Raw genomic sequence first — 27,562 nt, forward strand, 5'->3', positions numbered from 1 at the left:
AGTTATAATTAGGCACTTCACAGCTGGCCCAGAGGAGTTAAGTATTCCCTTAAAAAGCTACAATTCCTCTCTACACAGAGAAAGCCCTCTAACAAAACATAATATCTTTCATGGGTGATATAAAATGTATCATAACCTCTTTTCATTTCCTTAAAAAGGCAGTTATTTAAATTAGGGTCTTAAAGATCATAGTCCTGCAGATCTTGTAGCACTCGATGAGGGCAACTGAACTACACTTCCCAGAAGACCTTGACTCCTCAAGTGTCACTGTGGTTCCTGCACACTCACTTGTCTGCTCAGTCATGTGAGTCAAGAATCATGGATATAAAGATAACTAAGTGCTGCAATAGGTGACCCATTAAGAGGGTCCATTCCAAGAGAACCTTGGAAATAATAAATAACTGGTTGTCGTACCCTGGAAATTCCACTCAAACACAGCGGTGAGGGTAAAAGCAAAACAACATAGCTGACCAGGATTCCTCTCATTTTCTAAAATCTCTCATGCAAAAAACATTGTAAGACTTGTCAGCTTCCCAAAGAGTTTCTCTCTGTGAATGTGAAAACGATGCAACTCGCAGTAGCCCAATTACTCCAATTTGCATGGGGCATTGTAAGCAACATGAGGCTAGACTTTCATTAACAGTTCCGAGAAGCTCCGTCATGCGCCGAGAGTCTCACTGTGTACCGGTCCACCATCCCTTAGTGCCTCTTCTGAGTAACTGCCTCAAGTGTAAGACCCCCAGCTCATACTGTACCTTCCTCTCCACATGGTGATAGGAGAGAGAAAAAGGTGATAGAATATCTGTCTTCTCCCCTAATGAGTCTTCTTAAGTATTCTTCTGACCTATTTACCTTGCACTTCTTCTTTGTGAGCCTTCTCTCTCCTTTCTCCATTGTTGCTTACCTCTGGAACTGGACTCTGGACGGTGTCACTCTAAGAGTGAATTTTCCCTCCAGTTTGCCCTGCCCCTCTCACCTCTCTCCTACACTCAACTGGTGTTCTCCAGGGCTGTTAGGCCTTCATAACCACCATCATCCACTCTGGGTAAACAACTGACAATCTTTCTTCCAGCGCAACAGTACTCTGTGTGGGGATTACAGAGCCTGAATCATTGTTTCTGCCTTCATGTGGCTTCAGGTAGGGCTACAGGCCTCTTCTGATGCTGTCTTGCCACAGCTTGAACAACCGATGAGTAGAAAGCAGAGTGACCTTGACAGCCCCTCATCAAACACACCACATTTCAAGACATTTAGGCCAAACATTCCTGAGGACCAGCCGAGTCTGATACCCACCTCAGCATGAGAGCCCCTGCGGACAGCCTTTACCACTATCGCCTTGTTCTTCTCCTCTATCTCAAAGCCGTAGTCTTCCTCCTGGGGGTGGATCTGGTGGAAAGAGGAAAGAAGGATTTACCCTCCAAACTCCATCCTTACTCAGGCCGTCCAGACTGACCGCCTGTCTGCCGCTGGCTAACAATGCAAAGGCTTCAAAACACTGATGGATTCCCCAATGGCGAAAATTAGTGTAATAACATTCCCAGATTCATTTTTTCTACAGTTTGGTTTATAACATAACATAACATCACTTTATTAGCCCTATATAATTTCTTGCATTAGGAATTAATCTTTTCACATACCCCAGCTTGCTCTCCATGAGATACACAGACAGGGAGAGAAGCTGGGGGTCAGAGCCCAGGGTCAGCCATTGTACAGCGCCCCTGGAGCAGTTGGGGTTAAGGGCCTTGCTCAGGGACCCAACAGAGTAGGATTCCTCTGCCGGCTGCAAGATTTGAACTGGCAACCTTCCAGCCACAGGTGCAGATCCTTAGCCACAGAGCCACAGCTCCGCCCCTATATACATATACAGATATATACAGTTTATATGAATTTTTGCAGCTGTTTTTAGAAAGAAACATGGATGCTAAATGCCATTTGAAATCTGTACAGCATATTCACCTAAATGTGTCAAAAATAGAATGGACTATATTTGGTTTATACATTTCACAAACAGCACTTATGGTTTATGGGAAAACAGACTTACTTGTCACTATTTTAGGAGCTGTAGTACACAATAGCACTTCAGACCAGAAAAACATTGTACTTCCTCAGAGTGACCTAGTGCTCATTAGAAATCAGGAAATGTACTACTGCTCTTTTTAGGGATTGATAATTACTTTCATACTATGAATTTGCTTGAGTGAGAGACACGTAGGTATCATATACACAAAGTATCTTTCATTTTATTTATATGTATATGTAAAAAGAAGAATTAGAAGCCTCTGTTCATTTAAAATAAGCATCCTTCAATTTAATGCAGTGTCATTCCCTGGCTTGTTAAATATGATTTCCTTAAACTTATTAAAAGTGCACTGATATGATACTGTACCTTTTCATCACTTATCACCTGAACCCCTAACTGCATCACACAATGAGTAAAAAAATAAAGAGAATAACTCTTTAAAATAAAGTCCTCCGATATGAATTCAATATGAATTCAAATAAATATCATTACAATACAGTGCCCATCTGCTTCAAATTTTGAGAGGGAGATTCAGAAACATATACATCTCCAGGTATCCATCTTTCAGACCTGGAGACAAGCAAAGCTGTTTTATTTAGATCCTTATTCCAACATTTTACCTCAAATCAAAGGGGTTTGGTGAACCCCATGAGACATCCGTTACCTCCATTAACCATGACAATACCGATTTCTTTCTTTTCTAATTTAATCTTAACTGAACAGGATCACAAAAGGATGCTCTCATTGACAATGCCAGTGTTGCCAGTAACCACCAGCTGTCTTCCTCCTCCTGTGGTGCTCAGATAAGATGGGTTATCAGAGCCCTGTCGGTCACAGAAAAATCCGGAAACCAAGATCAGTAAAACAGCCACCACAGGACCTACAGCAATGATTACAGCAGTTTTAGATGGATCATTGCCGTGGCTGTTGAAGAAAGGAGCTAATTAATTAGTAGCTGGATGGCGTTAATCCACCTTTCATCACAAAACAATGTGCATCGTCTTTCCTGGCTAAATTCAGGCCCATTTTAAATCCTCCTAATGCACTGCAGATTTTGAACACAATGCTGTTTTTGTTTTCTTTCCTCCCTTTCTTTGAGCACCTGCAGTTAAATGCCACATCCTGAATGTGTTATTAAGCCGAGAACTGACCAACTTGGAACCAAGGAGACTTTGGTGTTGACTGTCTGATAATTACATGACAATGCCGAGACTTCTCTCCTCTCCGGTGTGGTTGAAAAGTGCACGGTTGAACCGAACAATTAACCAATGCTTTCCTTGTCAAACAGTTAAAATCAACCAATATAATATTTTCTCTCCATCCTTTAATTCCTGAAAAGAATCCTCTTTCATTTTTGTTTGGTTCAATTTTAAAATATCACAACGAGAAGCTCAGTTTCATTGACCACTTGGAAAAGAGAGAATGATGTAAACGTTTAGCTGCTGGGTACAAGAAAACAGAACAAAAAGGTTGTCCACAGGTCACTTTGCACCTTTTGCAGCAAAGCAAGATGGAATTACATTTCAAACAGAATATAATTTTGTCAGAGCAGAATAGCCAGTCCATCCTTCGTGTTTTCAGTAATGATGGGCACTTGTTATGAATAATAATAATAATAATAAAATAATAATAATAGTAATAAAGCCTTATACTAATATCTCAGTGATTAAGTCAATTCGTTAGGAAGCCATGATAGGCAAAAGACAGGGGGCATTCTTCCAGGACACCAGGGTAACACCCCTACTATTTTTGAGAAAAGACCTGGGATTTTTAATGATATCTCCTTCTCTTTAAATCAGACAATACATACCCATATGAAACCATCTGCAATGAAAAGCTATTTATTTTTTCTGTAAAATATAGGTATGATACACTTCAGCAGATCCCTGACACAATCAAGATTATTAATTCAGTAAAACAATACCAGCGACTTGTTAGAAAATAAATCAATAAATCGATGGTTAGGATGAGCTAACTAGCTTTAAGATCAAGTGTGGTCAATTGAAGGTTCCTGACAGGGTTTAGTAGTATTAAATTGAATATCTGTGAAAACAATATACTTCTTTGCTGTGCCATTCCTGTTAAAGATAGGCCAAATGATGTTGCTGTCTTTGGCACTTATATTCCTTTGTGTTTTTTAGACACTTATTATCTTTGTTTTTAACTACGAAGAAACAAACGTAATACAATTCCAGATCATTGCTCCTCCCCTTCCCACCCCTGCAAAAAGAAAAAATAGACTTTTGTCTAGCATTTGTGTTCGTGAGAAAGAGAAGGAGCCAAACGAGCTGAAAGTTCACACAGCTTCTCCTACCAGCACACAGACAGTTCTTCTGTGAGGTTTTTTTTTCCATGGTGGTACAACGAGTTCAAAGGCCAAATAGTGCTTATTATGTAGAAATGAATTCAATCATTTATCATTTTACTTGATTATGGCAAGCAAATCTGAAGCAATGTTTCAGAGCAGTAACCAGTAAATAGTGCCTATCCTGTGCACACTGAATGTGTGTGTTACTGAGTATTTGATTACTGAACCACTTCTGAAGACAGCAACCAATACCAGTTAAACAACAATAAAAAATATATTTGGTGTGGTAGAATTCCAGATTCTTTCGCAAACTGGAATTGCAGCTTCCTATCAAGACATTTCGAGAGCGATGTAAGAATTACAACAAACCAGTGTTGTCTATGTATTTTCTTTCAGCGCTGTCTAGAACAAGAAACTGTGCTGTTCTAGTGTCTGCTGGACAACAGACAACAGTAGGGACTGTGGCAAACTGGTGGCTCCTACATGGTGAGACAGAAACCTGCCATCCCCAGTGCCTCAGTACTGCTATCCATTGCCCACTTGCACAAATAATTGTTGTCTTGTCTGTAGAAGAGTGGCACAGCTTGGATTTGAGCAGACATACCCCAGGTAAAAGAACTGATCCCTATATTCATACTCGTCCCGTCTGATTCATGACTGGATGAGTGCATTAACTAAAAAAAGAACCCTCTGTTCTTCCGTGTCAGGGAACTTATTCGGTCATGTCTATCTTTTTCTGATAAAATACCTATTAAAGTCTCTAAATAGCAGCTGTCACTTCATTAAAAAGATTTTCTTCCTATGCCGGCATGACTCAGAAGACTACAGTGCCATAAACCCTTCAAGTTCTCTACCTCTGAAGACTGGATATGATATGATATCAGCGTGACTCCCAAATTGAAGCACTGAATGAATTAATTTCTCATTGAATCAGAAGAACTTCACCTAGCAGAACGAACACATGTTAGGAGTGTAATTTAAATAAGATTAGCTGTACAAACCGCAGGCAATTCAACTCAGGATGAATGTGAGTTCTCTGACTCACAACAACAGCCTTCCTCTTGAAACACTCACTCAAAACACTAGATAATTTAGTCTTGGGCACAAGTCCTTTATCACAGCAGTCATTAATCTTGTTACAACCTTTCCTTTTTTATGTTTATGGTCTTTCCATGGGCATTTGTGAGAAGCAGACTGCCTTAATTAACAGATAAGCACTGCAGAGTGTCCCAGAATACTAATAGGAGGCGTAGCAGGGAATGTATATTTTGAAGAAACAATAGGGCCATAAAACATTGAATGAAAGGGCATTTTTCCTGGTTTTAGTTAAAAATATTGCATCAGAGACTAAAGGCACCAGTGAGATCTTGTTCCTCCCGGTACAGTTTGATAACTACAGACCTGGACACTGCAAAGTTATCATTACTCTGCTAAATGTGGGAGTTGCGTTGGATTTCCATTGAACTTGGGAGGGTCAGGAAGACACTTTTGTCAGGACCAACATAAATCAAGCGAAGTGAATTTGACTCCATGCCATCTTGAAATCTCACTAAACCAAGGCATTTCTGACACAATCAAGCTGAGATCAAGTGGAGTTTTAAAATTACCATTCAAACAACAAAATTGAAATTATTGAGGATGATCTGATCTCCCAGATGGCCCAAATCAAAACATTAAGATAGCAATACTGATCTGTTATTTTCTCTCTGTACTCTTGATTTTTTTTTTCCAGATAGGCCTGTAAAATGAAGCAATCTTACTGGCAGCCAGTTTAATGTAATCTTATCACTGGAAACTTTACTCTGATTTATCAATTTGACGCATAACCACCTTCACGTCCGGCATAGATGAACACTTCTGCAGTGAGACTGTCTTTCTGGTTTGCCGACAGGTTTTGTTTACCGATATTATCAGACGCTCTTAAAGCAAAATTGCTTCAACCCATTTTGATGCAGCATTAAAAAGGAAAGAATAAGAACAGGCTATGACAGCAAATTTGTGTGATTCCTCCTGAATCACCTTTATGCAGAAAAGTAAAATGTTCTCTCACTCACAAGGGAGCAGTGAAACATTTCAATGGCAAAACCTTTTTTTTTCTTCTAGTTAAGATAACATGGGATGAGAATGAGTTTTATTTTCCCGTTTGCACCGACATAGTCTAACACATGTTCAAAATTACTTATAAGATAAGCTAGTTTTACCAGAATCGTCAGAAAGTGCCATTTTAAACTATCATGGCAGCTGTACAAATCTGAATTCAAGACAACAATGTGAGCAATGCTTTTCAGATAATGACTTCTACCCTTCAAGGGTGCTTCAAGTTGTGTCCTATTTTCCAAAATAAGCCATAGCCTCCATCACAACAAAAAAACAACTTCAAGCCCAAAACATAAAAGCCAAAAACAGCCGAACCATAAATCCATTCCTGAAAGAAGTATTAACATTATCTATGAATATTTATATTGCCACTTCTGGTGGCCAGGAGAAGATTAACATTTCTACCGCAGGTGAGAGTTCCATATAAAGTGCTGTCAGGAAAAGAGCCCCATTTTCTGAGAGTTGATCCTTTCAATTTGGCAGTGCATATTTTTAAAAGTTGTTTAAATTTGGAGCAGCTGTTCATCTTGAATAACAGCATCCTCTTCATTTCAAGAGGAACATTTTTAGCATTACTTCTGGCTGTACAAAAGTTTGACTGATTATGTACAATCGCAGGCTTGCAGGCAGGGAAGAGAGGCACAGTTCCCCATTCCGGATGAACTCTATTGGCCCAAACGTGAAATTCCATCTGCTCTGTCATATCCATGTTCCTACTGTCTTTGCCACCAGAGACAGTTCATTTAACATTTCTGTCATCACCTTGTTACAAATCCAAAACAAGAGCTCAGATGTAATTCATTATTTCAGAGTCCTTCAGCAGCAGCAGGGCAGTATGAGATAAATGTTTGGATTTAGCTACCTACCTGGAAAAAACATTTTCTATGGTCATATCAGCTATGACTGACGCTGATATATTTTAAGACTACCATTATTATTAGAGGTGCCGCCTTAAAGGTAACTACACATGACATTCCCCTTACTGCAGAACATGGAGGGGTGTGTGAACACTATTTATACTGCCAATTCAAGACCCTTATCACAGACATCAGAAAACTGTGCTGGATTTGTTGTGTAGCGCTCTGGGGTCCATTAAACTAAACAATAAAACACACGTCACCCGCAAAGCAAAAAGCCAAACACTAGACTACACCTGTCTCCCAACCTCAGCCCCTGCTACAGTTCCACAGAGAGAGATCCCCTGCACCCACACCACCTGGAGGGACCTTCTTCACTCTGTTCATTGAGCTGTACGTGGATTGTTCCCAGTCACAAGCTTTATTTAGCACCTGAATTCACAAAAGATCACGACAATCTAATTTTACAGCATTATCCTCCCTATGGTCCCGGACAACTTTCCAGGTATTGATGGGCAAATCCATTTTATTACACAATCCAGCCACTTCTTCACCCTTCTTCAGCATTTTGCGATTTCCAGCCATTGCAGATCCCTTTTACAATTTGATGGAAACAGATTCATGGGTGGGTTGACATCCCCGCTCCTCTAATTGAGTCAATATTTATTTTCCCTGCAATTTCTTTCCTGTTAGATGCTATCCAGACCCACCTCTGCTCAGAGCTTGAACTCCAAGGTGGCATGGCATGCTGCCTGGTTACATAGAGGGGCTTTGACTATGCTAACAGGCAAAAGGACAGTCTCTCGGCCCTGTCTAGACTCCACGGAATAAACAACATCATACACCGTAGACACAGGGGAAAATACTAAACAAACAAAGTTAGAATAAGGTCACTTAAATGGTTTTACATCAGATTCGCCTCAACATCCTTCTTGTAAATTGTTAGTGCAGCAACCTCTGGAAACATAGAGGCAAAACTAAGAAAGACTAAGATCAAGGAAGGGCCTTTGCAATTAGGACGAACGTTAAAAAAGAAAATAAGTGAGGAATTCCGCAGAGAGCAAGCACACCCTCTATCGTGAATATTTTTTTCTTACATACTGTAGGGTCTGAGTATCAGATCTGACCTTTGCCTGAAAGGACAGCAATGTGCTGAAGCTCCTTACCAGCAAAGACTTGGCTACGATGTTTTCGATGAGCTTGAAGTCATTCCGCAGCTGTTTGCTTTTGGAACTGGTCCCTTCCATTTCTTCATCAGCGTAAAAGCGGAAAAATTGCGATTCGTCTTTGAATTCGCTTTTCTCCAGCACTGGCAGAGAGAGAGAGTAAGGAAATAGGAATATTAAACAGGATTAGAGTGCAGGACTGCACTATGCACGAATAAAACACTGTTTCTATTTTCATATCCTGACAGGAAAGGATGCCACGAACACAAATGATTTCAATTTACAGTCTGTTAAAAGATTGTAATGGGTATTATTGTGTGTGTGTGTGTGTGGGGGGGGGGGTTTGCCTTCAGAAACAGCTGCTTCAGAACAATTAGCAAACATCATCTGCTGTTAGAATGTGGAAACCACAACACAGAAAAGACTGGCACACTGCTCAGCTTGATCAGAATCCCTCAAATGCTAGACAAACAGGAAATGGTAAAAACTGATGAAGTCATGTGCTAGTGTTTATACTGTATATACAGTACAGGGAACGGTTTACTTTTAAAGGGAGAGGGATGTTTGCAGCAGTTAATGCTCAGGTATGGTAAACTTACTACCATGTTAACCTCAACCAAATATTTCCATTTAAGCCGTTTATACTTCAGCCATTACTAATGTTTAGTGGGAAATGTTCAACATATTCATTTAACAGTGTTGAGTCTCCCTTATAGCCCAATTAAACAGTCCCCATGGTGTGGAAAATTCCTGCACAGTGCTTGACAGTCTAGGCTCGAGATTCCCATGAACACAGTTTTGCAGGCATGGGCATTGTAAGACTTGAATGGGAAGAGTTTTGTGTTCTTGCTATTTTACACATCACTGAGTGTGCTTTCTCATTGCTACTGCGCAGACTGAAAAATGTCTCTTAATCGCTCGGCCCTTTATTTCACATCTTAACTGTACCCCATATTACAATGATTGTGACCAGTATCAGTGCCTATTTATCTTTTTGGATGCCTTCACTGTTTTTTGTCAGCTTCCCAGGGGCTGAAAGTGCAGGAGGTTTGGGAATGTCTGCTTCACTGCACAATCCTGTCCATGTGAGGGCATTTTACAGGAGCACTGTGCTTTTATTCTGCTTTCATGCCACACATTCATCTTTTTTTTTTTGCTACTGGACTTGCTAGTCAGTGGATACTGTATACAGAACTGATAACAGGGAAGAAGTCAGAACTGGGTATAGAGCAAAGCCATAAAGAGGGTTTGAACTACAAGACACCAGAAGAATAGAAGCATAGACATCCAGCTGCTTCAGAAAGCTGTTGTAATTGTGCTGTCGAAGAAAAGCCATAACGAACGGATTGAGGGGGCCTACAAGAACTGTGATCAAAATCTGTTTCACATCAGCGAACATGGATCACAGCCAAGCCAGTAGCCTTCCCCAAACTCCCCTCCTCTTTCGCCGCTTGACAGTATTGGAAAAATACGAGCTGGGAATTTGTACATAACAGATCAAACACCTCAGTTTGTTATTTTCCAGCAGATTGCTAGAAAGTTTAAAAAACACCCATTGACAAGCATGTAAATTTGTTACATGTCAAAAACTGTTGCTGCATAAAGACCAGGTGAAGTCCAATCCCAAAAAAAAGTATTAAATGCACACACAAATATCAAATTCTCAAGGAAGAGGCATGTTCTTATCTATGTATATCTGGTGGGTGTTAGCTATGCCACATTAAAGCACCCCCAAAATAGGGGAAGTTTTCAGTTTTCCCACAGTAAGGTTATGTCCATGCTATAAATATTAGCACTGCATTTAGTAAAGACTCTACCGCATACAGAAATACAAGATAGGAGCGACTGCTGTGTTAGACTCTGTTCTGTGTTTGCAGTTCTCTTTGCCAAAGTTGCGTATTTTAAATATGAAAGGACAAAAAGTATGCGAAACAGCTGTTTGGGAGAACTCTGCACATGCTGTACTTTGTACGGCCAAAACAGCCTCTCAGGAAAGAATTTATTTCCAGTATGCTGCTGTGTTTTTTTTTCCCTTATCTTACCATGATGCATGAAGCCATTGTTGCACAGCCCAACGCCCAGCGTGACCGCATCCTCCCTGGTGGACCAGTCTCCCTGCATAGCCAGAGGACACCTCACTCAGCGAAACAGTTAATTGAAAGGCGCATCCCACACACAAAATTACACATAGCCAAACAAGAAGAAGAAAAAAGCACCCAGCCGAACGTCTGTCTAAAATTAGCTGCCTCCCTACTCAGGAAAGGGGGGAGGTAGCTGGCATGAAATGAAAAAGAAGAAATGTTCAAGGTCTGTTGGTACCAAAAACAAAACAGAAGAAAGGTACATTCCCCCAGAGTGGAGACTGGCCCATCGAAGGCAGGCAATACGTGTTATCTAAAGCACAAAGAGCAATGACAGATTCTTTTGATACGCTGCCCAGCTCTCTTGGTGTGGTGGTTTAAGAACAAAAAAAAAACAGAACACACCTATTTCTTATCCCTTTTGAGGCTGTCTCGTTGAGACTGATTTTAAATAAACGGGAACTTCGGAGAGGAAGGCAATCAGTGGGCAAACAGTTTTATCGCCTGTGCTTCTTGGTTCTTGCTGATGCCTTTCTGCCAGTCGCTGCTTGCACAAGGGAGATTAGCCACATTTCTGGAATTCTTTTCCTTTGCATTGTTTGCACTCCACAGTGAAAGACAGACTTACAGCAGTGGGCTCTTTCCGTGGTGCAGCTTGTAAATATGACAGCATCCCTCTGAATTTATTCAGACAGCTGCTATTTTCTAATCATTTCTACCGCCTATGCCTCGTTTTCTTTCTCATTCTGCCACAGCGAGAAAACACCCAGCTTGTAACCTTCCTTTAAAGTGATTAAAGTAGTGATAAGATCTTGACATGAGACAGTGGGATTCTTAAATGAGCAGTAGTAACTGAAGACAGAAAGTGCATATATACATGAGCAGTAATCTGAACCCTGTTCACTGGCATATTTTTATGGGAATTATTCCATCACAGTGAACTCCAGTGGAGTTCCAGTGGAATACTTTTAAGACGGAAGAAATGCCGCCCAGTTTAAAGGGAAAGCTCATAAAAATTTTAAATGATGTCAATAATGTAATTGATGGAGAATAAAAAGGCCTGAATAAAACAGCCATGGAAAGCAACTAACTCACATCTAGTACACAGCCTCATAATATCACATCAGTGGACAACCACAGGGGGAAAAAAAGCCATAAAATTTGCTTTTAAATACTTTAGAAGCAAACTCATCATCTGGCTAGGAATGACATTTACCAAGCAAATAAAGAGAAAAAATACTAACAATACAAGTAAAACAAACAGGTGAGCTGACACCCAGATCCTGTCATATTCTTGCTTTACCCCCAGAAGAACAAAAAGAGCTCTGGGCTGCAGCGGAGAGGGATTTCCTGAGAAAACAAAATCCTTGTGAACAAGCTGCTACCCCAGTTCCCTGTCTAGTGACTGCTCCTTCATCTGCTGCTCGTTCCACATTCCAAAAGGATTCCCAGACATTAGCAGTACCTGGGGTTTTTTTATACTCATTACGTACCTTTAGCAAAATATCAGCTCACTGATAATGAAATAATAATGTGCAGAAGCCCACAAAGGCAATGCTGGGAAGGGGGGGTTGAAGAGCAGGACTCTAAAACAAATTCATTTAGACATGTTTTTGTAGGCCATACATTTCAAAACACAGAACGCAGGAGGATACCAAAAAATGTCACCCGCCTTTGGAAACCCATCTCCAAGACATATAAATTAGTACAGTGTGCTAAAACACACGATGCGTTTTCTCCATTGGGCATATAAGAGATTGGATAGAGGATGTGTGGGGGGGTGTCTTTAGAGATTCATTTACCACCCTGGCACAGCTTGGTCACTAAATATCTGGTCGTAGTCTGAGATGCGCACACACAGCTGTGTTATATATGATGTATATGGCACAGATGTTCATTTTATTCTGTCATGGCAATGTCACACATTAAGATCAGTTTTCTTACCTGAGCTATCAGCCAGTCAACCAGTTTACTGGCAGGAACGACAGACTTGAATGTTTTTAAATGGTAGTCTCTGTCCCTGCATTTCCAAAAGGGAAAAACACAAACAGCAATGTTAGATGTTAATAATGTCATTATCAATATTGACAGCAGAATATAACAGAAAAAGCTGAGTAAAGAGCAGCAAAGCACATTATTTTTATTTGGTATAGTATTATTTAATTCACATGCTTAATACTTGAGCCCTGCTTGGGGCTTAAACTTTTGAATTTCTGTTTAATCAATAACTCTTTTTTTCCAGGGAGTGGAGAGGGTGGGGTTGGAATGTTGATTTAAAAAAAATATTGAATGAAATGCTGACTTTTTTTTTCAGAAAAGTGATGTGAAGAATGTGAAGAATTCTTGTAATCAGCTAAAGGGATGCTTTGATTAATTACAAACAACATATGTTCAAAATAAAAATAAAGCTTATTACTGGAATCAAATATTTACATATTTAAGGACAACAGGAAAGACTGCAAGTGCTATGAGCTTAACAATGATCTCATGAAATATTTTAATGCATCTGCTCAGTCTGCATATAAATAAACTGCTTTCAGACTTAATATGCACATTCACACAGCTGCTTTTTAACCTGACTGGAACTGGGCTCCATCCTGTGAAATTCTTAAGCTCTTTCACGCACAGCAGGCGATTCAAAACAATCTATTTAACATTTAGCTTTAAATAGCAAGAAGCCTTTGTTTGTATGCCTTTGTAATTGAACAGCCCCAGAGAACTATAAGTGGAAATAACCACATTTCCTGACACAAATGTGCACGATCCTTTATCTGATGTTGTTCAAGAATGCCATGTTATTGATAACAAGCTGTTGTACTGCTAAGTGCTCTGCAAATGCCACAGTAGTGAAGTGACCACTGGCATTTCTTGGTTTTGTTTTAAACACAATTAACACAATTACCCAACCCCACACCCACCCTAGAAACACCCACATGCAAACTTCACATTCACTCCCACTGATTGGAGTTCATGAGTCCCAGAGCACTGCATTAGGTGTGCTCACGCTGTCCGATCAACGTCTATTTTTCTTTCTACACACATCAGTGAGGCGTGAGTGACCCACTATCGAGATTGGTATCATGGGTTGCAGAAATCCGAGTTCAAAACGTTATCACAATATATTAAAAAAAACATTTCTGAAGTCTCACAGCTCAGGTGAAGTGATGAACCAGCTTACCGAGCTAGGAAACAATCAAGAGCCGGGTTTAAAATCTAAAAGGCACACCTGTTCCTTCAGACAAGGTGCTAATGTTCTGTGTATAAAATCTTGCTTCAGTCACAAACTGAACTGCGGTTCAGCACAGCTGGCATTTACACCTCAACGATGGAGAATTTTACCTCGAGGCAAGTCAGATTTCTCACGTTTTCACCAGACTGGTCAAGGGATGCACAAAAGGGTTCAGGCTCGAGCAATAAAAGAATGTGATGGGAACTCAAACATCAGCTCTCTGCTCAGCTACTTTGCCACTGTTGTTTAGGTTGAGGGAATCAATGTCTCCGGGGAAGACTAATGACTGATGCGCCTGTCTCTCGGAGACAGAGATGTTTAATACGACCAGTCAGGCGAGATTTTCCTTGGAGACACCGGAGACAATTCCACACCAGCTGAATCAGCTGGTTTTTAAATTCTCCTTATTAACGGAGCGCTGGACAGATCGCAGAGCTGGAAATACAGCCCGTGAAGAGGGCGGGGGATAAGCAAAAATAAACAGTGGTTTACTGGCTGGCAGCTATGGGACAGAGGAACAAGAAGCCCTTGTCAGCCTGTACACAGAACGTTTTTCAAATTGTGCTCATTTTACTGGGGGAACGTGTGCCAAGATTTTCTCAGACTTTCCTTTAGAGCACAGAAGTAGTCGAAAAGTGGGCGCAAAGAGTCAGGATAAAAAAAAGGGCGAGAGGGCAAACTTACTTCACGACAGGAGTGAATAAGCTGTGTAGCCGACAGTACAGTCTCACCCCCTGTGGAAAAAAAACCACAAAACATCACAGAAAAGTAAGTGTCTGTTCAAATTTCCACTAACACATCATTGAATCTTAATACAAGTAGCACTCAGCCGGAACAAATCCTCTTTTTCATGCCAGAAACATTCTAAATTAGCCAGGTGTAATAATTTTACATCTAATAGAGGTCCAGGGATTCTGAGTGGCAATTTTAAAAGCAAAGGATTATTTTAATGGTCCAGGCCTAATGACACCTTTACTTCTCATTATCCATATTATATTATTCAGACTGTTAAGCAGAATGAATGTGCTTAAGGGACAGTCATGCAGAAAGCTCTGGACTAAAGACATACTGATGCAAATGTTGACAAAGACTTTAAAAAATTAGCTGTTTTGGCAAGCATAAGGGCTTACATCATTAATAAAAGGCATTATTACACAATGTCAATAAAAATCCATTCATTATCAAAGAGATGCTTGTTTGTAGAATGGATAAGAGCAACTCAAACCCCATCCTCAGCAGCACAGGGTGCAAGACAATAGCACATCTTCGAAAGGACCCTAGCCCGCCACAGGGTGCACACACACCTACACAGGGACACTTCTCAGACACCAATTAACTTAGCCAGCATTACACAAGAATGAGGGAGGGTGAGAACCCAAAAAAATCCACCAGGTGAGAACATGCAAACTCCACACAGAAGTGAAATTTTGACCCAGCAGTCCAAATGCCTCATGAATAGAGAGTTACAGGTTATAGCTTTTAAGTAGAAGGTACTATGTAGTATTATCATGGAACCAATGGATGGGTTTCACATGTACCCTGGTTCAGCTGGGTAGAATTCAGGCAATTGGACTTGAGAACTGACATCCCCTCAATGATGAAGAGCTCACCAATGAGAAGCTACAGGGATCCTTCAGGACCAGGACAGAGTACCACTGCTTCAAACAATAAGAACAATGTTTTAACGAGCATGGTAATTTGGAGTGATCCTAAACTAAGGGTCTTCGTTAATTACCAATTAGACTCCCACCGATCCTGAAGGAAAAGACTAAGGTGCAGGTTCCCATTGGCAACATTAATGCCCAAATAACTCATTGTGCCTTAGCCAGTCTCATTCACAGAAAGAAATGTAATGACTCCACAAAATCCACAATGTCATTCACTTATTATAGCAATGATGACATATGGTGTCAACTCTCTGTTACAGACTTTTTCAGGACTGGAACTGCCCAGACAGAATCACTTTTTCTCTACTCTCTAGCTGAAAGTTATTCATTAAAAGCGGCTCAAGTGGGGTTACCTTTGACACTATGTCTTCCATCTCACTTCTGGCTTTGTAGGTGCCATCATCATAGCGGAACCTATAGAGGACCTGCTCATTCTTGAACTGATGCTTGTCAGACACTGCAGAGGCAATGAGAGGTGAAATTAATTCTCAGCGAGAAACAGGCTTGAGCAAAACATCAAAAAGCACAATGTTCACCGACTGCATCGTGGATATTTATTTTAATGCGACTACAAGCAATAAAAACGAGTGGCTTAGGATATTAGATGAAGTGAGAGTAGGAAAGGAAAATAAATAATTCCTCCGCACTCAGCATGCTGGAAAATGGATGAGAGAGACACTCACCAGATTCCTTTTGTCACAGCCGAATAACACTATTTTAGAAAGTTTCTGACTTGGCAAGAACAGCACGGTTTAATATAATTATATATAATATATACTCGCATATATAATATAATCATCTGGAATCCAAAGTCTTAAACACCTCCTAAATCATAAATGATGCCAGCACTGATAAGAGGTCAATATCAGTGTCTAAGAATGCGTGGTGACATATTAAACAAGATTACGTTTTCCCTTATCTTGCGCTGGTCATCTGCTGTCTAAATCTCTCACTCTATAAGCTCATTTCTTCCAACAATCAAAAATAAAACTGGTGGCACATCCATCAGGAGAGACAATCTGGAGCTCAGGACTCACCGCTCGCCGTATTCCTTATCAACATTTTTAACTCAACAGCGGCAGCCGTCTGTGTTGTCATTTAAACTCAAAGAAAACTTTTGCTCCATGAAAGTGTGTTTCTAGTGTCACTTTTATTGATTCACCATTCATGTCTGACCGTGATACACTCAAGTAACTCTGACTGCTGCACAAGCACTGTATCACCTCAGTAGTGCGAGAGCAGACTGGGCCCAGGTCATGAAGTAATTTCAGCTATGAAATGTCAAGCAAACACTAGAACTACATTTGTGCGCTCACTCATTATTTTGTGGTGCTCGCAACCTGCAAATTCTAACCAGCATGATGTGATGGCCAAACATCATCCATCATGATACGGGAAACCATGATTCATAGATTGATGGGTAGGCCTTGTGTGTGATGTTCTGGGCAGGTGTGTCTCGTAACTGCATAGCAACCTGAATGCATGGAGCTACACTGAACACGTCTTAGGAGCTCATTTGCTGCCCTCCCTGTGATCTCATCTGGCTAGGATATAAGCAGAACAGCACACGTTCCCATGCTACTCAAGTAATAATGGCTTTCTTGTGAGATGGGAATGGGATAGTTACGCCAAGAATGCCACACCTGACAGACTTGTGGGCTCAGCTTGGACTATGATTGACTTCTATATTAATAATATCCTTATACGTAAATAGTGCTTTTCTGGACACTACAATCAAAGCAGTTTACAGGTAAAAGGGCTCCCTTTGGCGACGGCAGCCATAGTGCACCAGTACGTTCACCACATACCAGCATTCAGTGGGGAGGAGAACAGAGTGACGAAGCCAATTTTACAGATGGGGATTATTAGGAAGCCACATTTGGTAAAGGCCAATGGGAAAATTTGGCAAGCACACTGGGGAAACAGCCCTACTCTTTTCTAGAAACGCCCTGGGATTTTTAATGACCACAGAGAGTCAGGTCGGTTTTACATCTCGTCTGAAGGAAGGTGTCCTTTTTGTAGTATAATGTCACTGTTGCTATCCTGGGGCATTAGGACCCACACAGACTGCAGGGTGAGTGCCCCCTGCTGGCCCCACTAACACCTCTTCCAGCAGCAGCCTTAGCTTTCCCAGGAAGTCCCCCATCCAGGTACTGAACAGGTTCACACTGCTGAGCGTCAGTGGGTTGCCAGTTGTGAGTTGCAGGGTGATGTAGCTGCTGGCCTCTGGGGCTAAGGGACCAGTGAATATGCAAGTGCTAGTCCAGGCTCTACATGAGGAATGGGACCGAATCCCACAAGACAACATCTGCAACCTGCTGCAGAGCATGGGTGACAGATGTGTAGAGCCTGACCTGACGAGTATGTGCTATTTCAGAAGTAAGTGACCTTATCAGAAATAGCCATTGTGCCATGTGTAGAAATAATTTGTATAGTTCTACTACATATGCAACGGTCACTTCTGAACACCCATTCGTGGTAATAACAGAGGTGACCAGAGCTGTACTCAGTGCTGTACATAAAATTTCCTGTAAAAATGCTTGGATTGGGAGCACCAGAGGGAGAATACATTTGAGTGTGCCTTCTTTGCTGTTCTCTGGAAAAGAGCCTTTTTCATAACAAATTCAAACTCATTTCAAACCTGTGCTGAACTGTGCTGTGACTTCTTGCACCTTCTACAGATGCACAGCTTGTATTGGAGAAAACAGTAGCTTGCAAGAACAGCTTGTGTTGAAAGTATAATTCCTTGTAGTGGACGCCCACAGTACAAGGCTCTGGAAGGGGTCACCTGTGGAACAACCCTGTGGACAGTCTAATCAACTACAGTATTGTACTGAAGTCATGCCTGCTTAATTAAATGTCAGCACACCTGCTACAAATGTGTTTTGTAATTTTTTTATACCCTTTGATTTTTTTGTTTGTTCTGATAAGTGATATGTTTTTTTATCCTGTACTCAGTGCAGTCTGAAAAAGGAAATTCCCAAGTAATAGAAAGAAGAGAGAAGTTTACGATAGTGAACATCCTTTTAGATGACTCGGGGATGGGATCGTGACATCGCCAGTGAAAAGTGATAGTCGACTATGAAATACTACTCATAAAATAATAAAGAAGAAAGAAGTTGCGCTCATTCACCGTGATGGATGATGCCATTCTCCAGCAGGGCCTGACCAAGGTTGACCCCCTCATCTGGTTTATTGATCTCTCCGGTCTCAATCAGCCAGGACACAAACTCACTGTGAAAGGAATGGAACAAGGCATTGTGAGCGCACAGTGACACAGCTCTCAGGACAGTGTGAGCGCAGGGTGACACAGCTCTCAGGACAGTGTGAGCGCACAGTGACACAGCTCTCAGGACAGTGTGAGCGCACAGTGACAGCTCTCAGGACAGTGTGAGCGCACAGTGACAGCTCTCAGGACAGTGTGAGCGCACAGTGACACAGCTCTCAGGACAGTGCGAGCGCAGGGTGACAAAGCTCTCAGGACAGGACAGTTCGAGCGCACAGTGACACAGCTCTCAGGACAGTGTGAGCGCACAGTGACACAGCTCTCAGGACAGTGTGAGTGCAGGGTGACACAGCTCTCAGGACAGTGTGAGCGCACGGTGACACAGCTCTCAGGACAGTGTGAGCGCAGGGTGACACAGCTCTCAGGACAGTGTGAGCGCAGGGTGACACAGCTCTCAGGACAGTGTGAGGGCACAGTGACACAGCTCTCAGGACAGTGTGAGGGCACAGTGACACAGCTCCCAGGACAGTGTGAGCGCAGGGTGACACAGCTCTCAGGACAGTGTGAGTGCAGGGTGACACAGCTCTCAGGACAGTGTGAGCGCAGGGTGACACAGCTCTCAGGACAGTGTGAGTGCAGGGCGACACAGCTCTCAGGACAGTGTGAGTGCACAGTGACACAGCTCTCAGGACAGTGTGAGCGCACAGTGACAGCTCTCAGGACAGTGTGAGCGCACAGTGACACAGCTCTCAGGACAGTGTGAGCGCACAGTGACACAGCTCTCAGGACAGTGTGAGCGCACAGTGACACAGCTCTCAGGACAGTGTGAGCGCACAGTGACAGCTCTCAGGACAGTGTGAGGGCACAGTGACACAGCTCTCAGGACAGTGTGAGCGCACAGTGACACAGCTCTCAGGACAGTGCGAGCGCAGGGTGACACAGCTATCAGGACAGTGTGAGTGCACAGTGACACAGCTCTCAGGACAGTGTGAGGGCACAGTGACACAGCTCTCAGGACAGTGTGAGCGCAGGGCGACACAGCTCTCAGGACAGTGTTAGTGCACAGTGACACAGCTATCAGGACAGTATGAGTGCAGGGCGACACAGCTCTCAGGACAGTGTGAGCGCACAGTGACAGCTCTCAGGACAGTGTGAGCGCACAGTGACAGCTCTCAGGACAGTGTGAGTGCAGGGCGACACAGCTCTCAGGACAGTGTGAGCGCAGGGTGACACAGCTCTCAGGACAGTGTGAGCGCACAGTGACACAGCTCTCAGGACAGTGTGAGTGCAGGGCGACACAGCTCTCAGGACAGTGTGAGTGCACAGTGACACAGCTCTCAGGACAGTGTGAGCGCAGGGTGACACAGCTCTCAGGACAGTGTGAGCGCAGGGTGACACAGCTCTCAGGACAGTGTGAGCGCAGGGTGACACAGCTCTCAGGACAGTGTGAGCGCAGGGTGACACAGCTCTCAGGACAGTGTGAGGGCACAGTGACACAGCTCTCAGGACAGTGTGAGCGCAGGGTGACACAGCTCTCAGGACAGTGTGAGCGCAGGGTGACACAGCTCTCAGGACAGTGTGAGCGCAGGGTGACACAGCTCTCAGGACAGTGTGAGTGCAGGGCGACACAGCTCTCAGGACAGTGTGAGTGCACAGTGACACAGCTCTCAGGACAGTGTGAGCGCACAGTGACAGCTCTCAGGACAGTGTGAGCGCACAGTGACACAGCTCTCAGGACAGTGTGAGCGCACAGTGACACAGCTCTCAGGACAGTGTGAGCGCACAGTGACACAGCTCTCAGGACAGTGTGAGCGCACAGTGACAGCTCTCAGGACAGTGTGAGCGCACAGTGACACAGCTCTCAGGACAGTGTGAGCGCACAGTGACACAGCTCTCAGGACAGTGTGAGCGCACAGTGACACAGCTCTCAGGACAGTGCGAGCGCAGGGTGACACAGCTATCAGGACAGTGTGAGTGCACAGTGACACAGCTCTCAGGACAGTGTGAGGGCACAGTGACACAGCTCTCAGGACAGTGTGAGCGCAGGGCGACACAGCTCTCAGGACAGTGTGAGTGCACAGTGACACAGCTATCAGGACAGTGTGAGTGCAGGGCGACACAGCTCTCAGGACAGTGTGAGCGCACAGTGACAGCTCTCAGGACAGTGTGAGCGCACAGTGACAGCTCTCAGGACAGTGTGAGTGCAGGGCGACACAGCTCTCAGGACAGTGTGAGCGCAGGGTGACACAGCTCTCAGGACAGTGTGAGCGCACAGTGACACAGCTCTCAGGACAGTGTGAGTGCAGGGCGACACAGCTCTCAGGACAGTGTGAGTGCACAGTGACACAGCTCTCAGGACAGTGTGAGCGCAGGGTGACACAGCTCTCAGGACAGTGTGAGCGCACAGTGACACAGCTCTCAGGACAGTGTGAGTGCAGGGCGACACAGCTCTCAGGACAGTGTGAGCGCACAGTGACACAGCTCTCAGGACAGTGTGAGCGCACAGTGACACAGCTCTCAGGACAGTGTGAGCGCAGGGTGATACAGCTCTCAGGACAGGACAGTTCGAGCGCACAGCGACACAGCTCTCAGGACAGTGTGAGTGCAGGGTGACACAGCTCTCAGGACAGTGTGAGTGCAGGGTGACACAGCTCTCAGGACAGTGTGAGTGCAGGGTGACACAGCTCTCAGGACAGTGCGAGCGCAGGGTGACACAGCTTTCAGGACAGGACAGGGCAGAGTGAGTGAAGAGGAAAATCATTTTTTTGAAGGGACTCACTAGAACCACCAGACCACTAGAAATGAGCTAGCTGGCAGCCCCATGGTTTCCACCTCTGACCCATTAGCACTGCTGAGAGCTCATGTAAACCCCCCAGCTGCATGACAGCAGCTGGACGAGCCCACAAGAATGTTCTGAAGAAACAGTTTTGGTTGATTTCCCGGACAGTACATTTGCAAGAGCTGTGCTTTAAACAAAGTGAGGAGAAACAGTAACTGAAAAAACAAACGGAACTGCTGTCAAGACCCGCACATGCACCACACCCAGAGCAGAACACCTTTCTTCAAACACATTTTTTCAAAATGTATCACCTCAATTTCAAAACAAATTCATAATGAAACTTCCACACACCCACTTGCTTTGATTGCTCAGTATTTTAGGTTTTTTTTCAACTTAATTTTAAAAAGCACAAGATTTTTGATCCCCCTAATTCCATTAAGCATATCAAAAACTACAAAAAGAAGCACAAAAGTAAATTAATAAAGAGGAAAAGAGTAACCTACCTTATTCACCTCAAAATTCTGATTTAATTTTACAACTTGCAGTGGTTTCAGAAACAGATTTTTATCTTGCTCATTTATTTGTATACGTGAATATTTAGATTTGTCACCGGTGTCCTCCCACAGTCGAAAAAGACGTAATGGTAGGTTAATTGGCACCTGGGAAAATTGGCCCTGCTGTGAGTGAGTGTCTGTGTCTGTGTCTATGTGCACCCTGTGAGGCACTGGCATCACATCCAGGGTGTAACCCGCCTTGTGCCTTGTTGGGATAAGATCCGGCTAGAAAGACATCCATAACACACATAACCAAAATTTATAGTAAATGTTTAATGTACACTCACTTTCTAAAATGTTTGAATGTTGATGTGCTGTAACAGTGTTTTTAGTACTTGACTTCAATGAAAACCTCAAGTTACCAGTCAGTCACAAATCCCATTCCTGATACCTGAGCTGTTTGTCTGCTATAAGGATCCACTTCAGCCTAGTCACCCTGTCACAAACCTAGTTTATAGTGTGTGATTAGTAAACAGAAAGAAGTTTAGACACAGCTTGTCTTTAATATTTAATGTAAAGCACAGCTACAGTCACACAACATTTTATAAAACTTAAATCTAATTTGGATCATGCCAACAATAAAACTGATGATACACCATGTGCCACAGGAAAGTCCACAGATCTACAAAATGCTCAGATAAAAAAAGTGTCTAGATTCTCATGAATTAGATATTCATGAATACTCCCCCCGGTCATAAAAACACAGTCCCTAACCCTACTCCTATCACCGTTCTGTAATCTAATCTTCAATCAAACCCAGGTCTTCTTAGCAGAAGCTCCACAAATTACAGAGGACTTGAAAAGCAAGCCCCTTGACAGTTTCACAGCTACTGAACAAGGTGGCTTTGTGATTTATGCTGAATTGTCAGTCTGTGAGCTGACTCCCCCTCAGCATTACTGCCACAATGAAAACAGCAGAAAACAAGATGCTGGGTCTGCATGACACACAGGATTTCACAAGTGTTTAATCCACGAGGGGCAAGAGATTTTTAGAATTTTTTTCAATTCCATTTTGTTTAAGAGATTAGCAACTTGCCAAATACTTTGTCTTGAAAGTCCCCTGGTTTAAAATCCCATGTGCAAGAAGAGAATTTCTTCCATCCTGCTGTTTCTCACTGTCTCATTCCCAACAGGCCGAGTAATAGCGGTTTAAGGGCTTGTTGGCAGCCCGGATTATTCCATGCAGTATGAAGTACGATTTTGTAAAAACAAAAACCACTTCAAACATGTGCTGCCACCACGATGATATTGTCAGTCTACAGGCACAGCATCCTCGGAAGACCTGCTAATTCATTTCTTGATTTGAGAAGAAAAATAGATAGAAATCCCCAAAAAGCTTTGATTTAGTTTCGAATCTATGAATAAAAAGGAAATAGAAAAAAAAACACCACCATTTTTTGAGTATGTCAATGATGTTTTGAAAAAGCACACAGTTTGCAAGAGACTTGTCCTTATGATCTTTCTGGTTTTCCTTTCCTTGTATTTTATCCAGATTAAGATTTGGAACTATGTTTTGCCTTTTTATTTACTGTCCATGATGTTGCTGTGCAGCATTACCTGTATGTATCTGGCTCCTATTATGAATTATGAGCATAACTGGTAAAAACAATTAGTACTAATTACCATTGGCAGAAGATGAAAAGACTTGCACAACACATGCAGCCAAGCCACATTATGTAAATGTCTGGGTAATTGTGTTGGAGCCCTCTCAGGAGGGGCCCAATCAAGGAATTAATTTGCTGTTTATACAAGTCATCAATATTTTTTTCAACAAAATACATGGAACAGGGCCTCAAAGAGGACTCTATCTGTGACCCCGGTGAAAAGCAGGTCTATAAGTGAAACTGTGGCTATAGACATTCCATGTCACGCCTTTGTTATGCCATGAAACAGATCACCACTGATTGTGCCATGCATGACTTTACCACTGTATGCTTCACCAAGCTGTACCATCTTGGCAGACCAGACTAAACATTTGCAAAGGAAGTTCAGTGCTAATCATGTACACATGAGAAGCCAATGAGAACAAACCACTGGGGCCTTACTTCTATAGCAGAATTAATGACCCGTGCTAACCAAAGCTGAACACGGGGGTAACACTGGATCTGTGTGCATCCAGTTCCTGACTTGGTAATAAACACAGCTGTAAAAGGAAGACGCATTCCTACTTCTCTTACTTAGAAGAGTTGCCCACTTTTTAAACAGTTACCAGGATGTACATAGGCAGACAAGAAAACTCACCGACAGCTAACAACACTGACGTTAACACACGAGCCTCAGGTTCTTTGTATGATATGAGCTGGTCAGAACAAGATAACAGTCCCCATCTTCTTCACAGCAGCCAGATAAAATGAATGTGTCATTTTTATGCAGCTTTTTTAAGTTCAAAAAGAAAATCCTAAGAAAGGATTCCAATTCCAACCCCATGTGGGTGAGTGTGGGGTTTTCTTTGCTTGTACATCATACTGTACACGAAGCAGCCATATAATGCTGCTCATTCACAGCCTGTTTGAGAATGTGACAGAAATATGGCTGAAAAACTTGACAGACAAGCACTAAGCAGAGGAAACATCCTTTCAGCAGAACCGTGAACAAGGAGGCAACGAACGAGTCCAGATTTCACTTCCAACAAAGCTTCAGACTCAGAGGTGGTATGGCTGTGTACCAACTTTTCTGTGCCTAATTGCTTTTCAGAAGCCTGTGTTTCTTGTACATCCAAAACATAGTCCCTGAGAGAGATCTGCATGGAGATGAAGGATTTGCATTTCTATTGCACAGGAACCTTCCAACCTTATGAAATGCCCAAAGAAAAGTACAAATTGCCAATATCTGCTGTGAAAGACTTTTTTCTGCTGTTGTAAATATGAAGGGAAATCGCAATGCTTTTTTTCAGATTTTGGGGTTAGAAAGAACAGGCATTGATGAGTGCATTCCAAACCGCGAAATAAGTAAAATGTACTCATTAACTTATAAAACCTCCAATTTACATCACAAAATAGATTACATTTCCAGCTGCAATTCAGAACAAGGCAACAAAAGTTCTGGTGGAAGTGAAGCAGCCCTATTACATTATAGGCAGGCATGTGAATACATCTCTTGATTTCGAGACGGTTTTGCTAACAAATACTACTTGTCAGCTCGCAGATCACATTGGAAAATGTATGCAGTGAAATGTCTGCTGCACAACCTATACTTATTCACTTGCACATCACATTACAGTCACTACAGTGACTAGTGAGCAGGAAGGGCTGCTTCACATTGCAATACGTGGGAACTCAAATGCAAGTTTGCGACAACATGCAACTTACAGTAGTTTCTCAAAGTGCACGATAATGTGCTTAATTTGGCATTTGTGATTTTCTTCTATAAAGTCAATGAATTCTGTAACAGAGATTCATTAACTGGTCTGATAAATTGGGACTTCAGTTTCCCTTTAATGGAGTGGAATTGGCAATCAGAGCTCAAATGCAATGTAGTTTAGCCTGATTACTTACTGTCCCTCTGTAAAGGAAACACACTCTTGTGCAACAATGGGGTACATTCACCTGCTTTTCAAACTTTAAAACTGGCTGTAGTTGTGGAAATCCAAGCTCGACCTCAGTAAAACTAGTCCAACGATTTTAAACTATGGCAAGCAGCTTCAAATGCCATTCAGATGTTTTAGTTTAATCATTAAATCAATGAACACAAGACAGGTTTATCAAAAACCACATCGAAAACGGACACAAAATCAGTAAGCAGTAGGATGGTGTGATCCTTCTTTAAAATGGAAAACAGAGACAAGAAACACAAAGATCAACTCTAGGATTTTGCAAACACATTTAGAGGACAAATTAACACTTATGAAAGTGACCCATATCAAAGCAAGACTAGGTTATTTCAATTAAACTTTCCCAATTTGTTGTGGTACATATGCAGTTTAGCCCAATGCAGACCACCTTATCGAAGGTGCAATAATGTGTAGCACAGCCAGAAATTCTGGTAAAGCATGAATAGGACAACCATGGAAAAACACAGTAAATTCAGAGCGTATTTTCACCAAAACTATGGGAACATTTAAAAAATATCCTATTGCTTTACTGTGGTAAAGCCACAAATCAGCACAACAAATCAAAAACAAAAGAGATCTGTTACTGAACCTATAAGGCACTCTTGTGTGTTAAAGCACTGAATAGGAATAAAACTAATTAGGTAGCTTACCCTTGGCTAGAAATCAGTGTCTTTAAATTGATGTTACGTAACTCTTATTCATTCACCTTGTTAGCCCAGCCGAGAGGAAACTAATCAGATTGCTTTAACAGGAAGAGAGCTCCTGGTCAGAAGAGTTGTAAAACTCCATCTCTCTAAACTCTCCCAGCCCCCTGGGGACACATGACACTGCTCTCCTGTGTCTAATCAGTCCTTCGGGTGGGAATCCTTAACACAGAAAATACTCTCTTCAAGAAGGTATCTTTAGGAATATATATATATATTTGAATACAAATGGTCATAACTGGTCAAGAGAGCTCAAATGCGCATTAAATGGCCCGAAGCCAAAAACAAAACACCAAGCAGTACAATGTATTTTCAAATTAAGAAACAGAAAGACAATTTGTTCTACATAAAACACAGAAATTACATTACAGGACTCTGCCTGTAGGCTATGGGATACTTTATATGCGGTCATAAATTCAGTTCACTTGGTTTAAAGAGTGCACATTAATTCTGTTATGTGTTATGAAAACATATGAAAGCCCTTCTAAACTACTGGCATTCATAGAATCCTTAATGAACTGCCCATTAAGACTAATGAGTGCATTTCTTGAGGAATCGTTCTCTTTTACACATCACCCAGCACGGGGCTTTTCTGGGTCTCCTACTCATTCCGCTCCAAAAACAGGTTTTAATTGCAGCCTGGAATTTTTCGGTTCAGTTCTGAAGCCGGTGCACAATGGAAAGGGCATTAGCACCCCTTCACACACACTCAGCATTGTTCACCCACTGCAGTGAGAGTGGAGAAAAAGAAATGTCACTCCAACAGCTTGAGGCCAGTGTCTTCCTAATCAAGCCTCATCGAGTAAGATCGGATCTGGGACAATGCTTGGCACGGTCCTTGGGAACACCATTCATAGCCGGTGGATTTAACTGCGTCAGGATACCACAAGCATCATAGGTAAGGAAATGGTTAACAGAAGACAACACTTACAAACCTGGATACCTAGGGGCTAAATATTATATGATCCTACTGCAATCTCCTTACAGCAAGAGCTATCTCAATTAGAGCCTCATTTTTAATAATTAGTCAATCCTTACAGAGTAGACCACTTAATAAGGCAGCAGAGGGAAATATTTCTAAATGTCAGTTTCCCCTCAGGATTAGGCTACTTCAGTGAATTATTTAGCTATTTTAAGCAGGCGTGTATATAGATTTAAATTTCTCCACTTCACTGTAAGATTCTTATTGTGCCTCACACTAATATCGTTTCTTCGGCCAGCTAAGTAACGTTTTCCAAGGAGAAAAAGACTTCTTTGCATCTTTCTAAAAAATCCTCTAACGATTGGTCTGGCACTTCCTGGAGATATGATGACTCAGATCGCC

At 42.3% G+C, this 27,562-nt stretch overlaps 1 protein-coding gene across 2 annotated transcripts in view; it reads right to left on the reverse strand.

Moving 5' to 3' along the window:
- Nucleotides 1-27,562, reverse strand: part of prex1 (phosphatidylinositol-3,4,5-trisphosphate-dependent Rac exchange factor 1) — a 145,463-nt gene that overhangs the window by 40,462 nt on the left and 77,439 nt on the right. For both annotated transcript variants that reach the window (XM_069179353.1, XM_069179352.1), the window contains exons 11-17: nt 18,559-18,659; nt 15,779-15,882; nt 14,443-14,492; nt 12,474-12,549; nt 10,491-10,563; nt 8,449-8,591; nt 1,294-1,386 (exon numbers count right to left, since the gene is read on the reverse strand). In XM_069179353.1, coding sequence (XP_069035454.1) covers nt 1,294-1,386; nt 8,449-8,591; nt 10,491-10,563; nt 12,474-12,549; nt 14,443-14,492; nt 15,779-15,882; nt 18,559-18,659 — 640 coding nt within the window. The remainder of the gene's footprint in view (nt 1-1,293; nt 1,387-8,448; nt 8,592-10,490; nt 10,564-12,473; nt 12,550-14,442; nt 14,493-15,778; nt 15,883-18,558; nt 18,660-27,562) is intronic.

Source organism: Lepisosteus oculatus, chromosome 16, assembly GCF_040954835.1.
Source record: "Lepisosteus oculatus isolate fLepOcu1 chromosome 16, fLepOcu1.hap2, whole genome shotgun sequence".
NCBI lineage: Eukaryota > Metazoa > Chordata > Actinopteri > Semionotiformes > Lepisosteidae > Lepisosteus > Lepisosteus oculatus.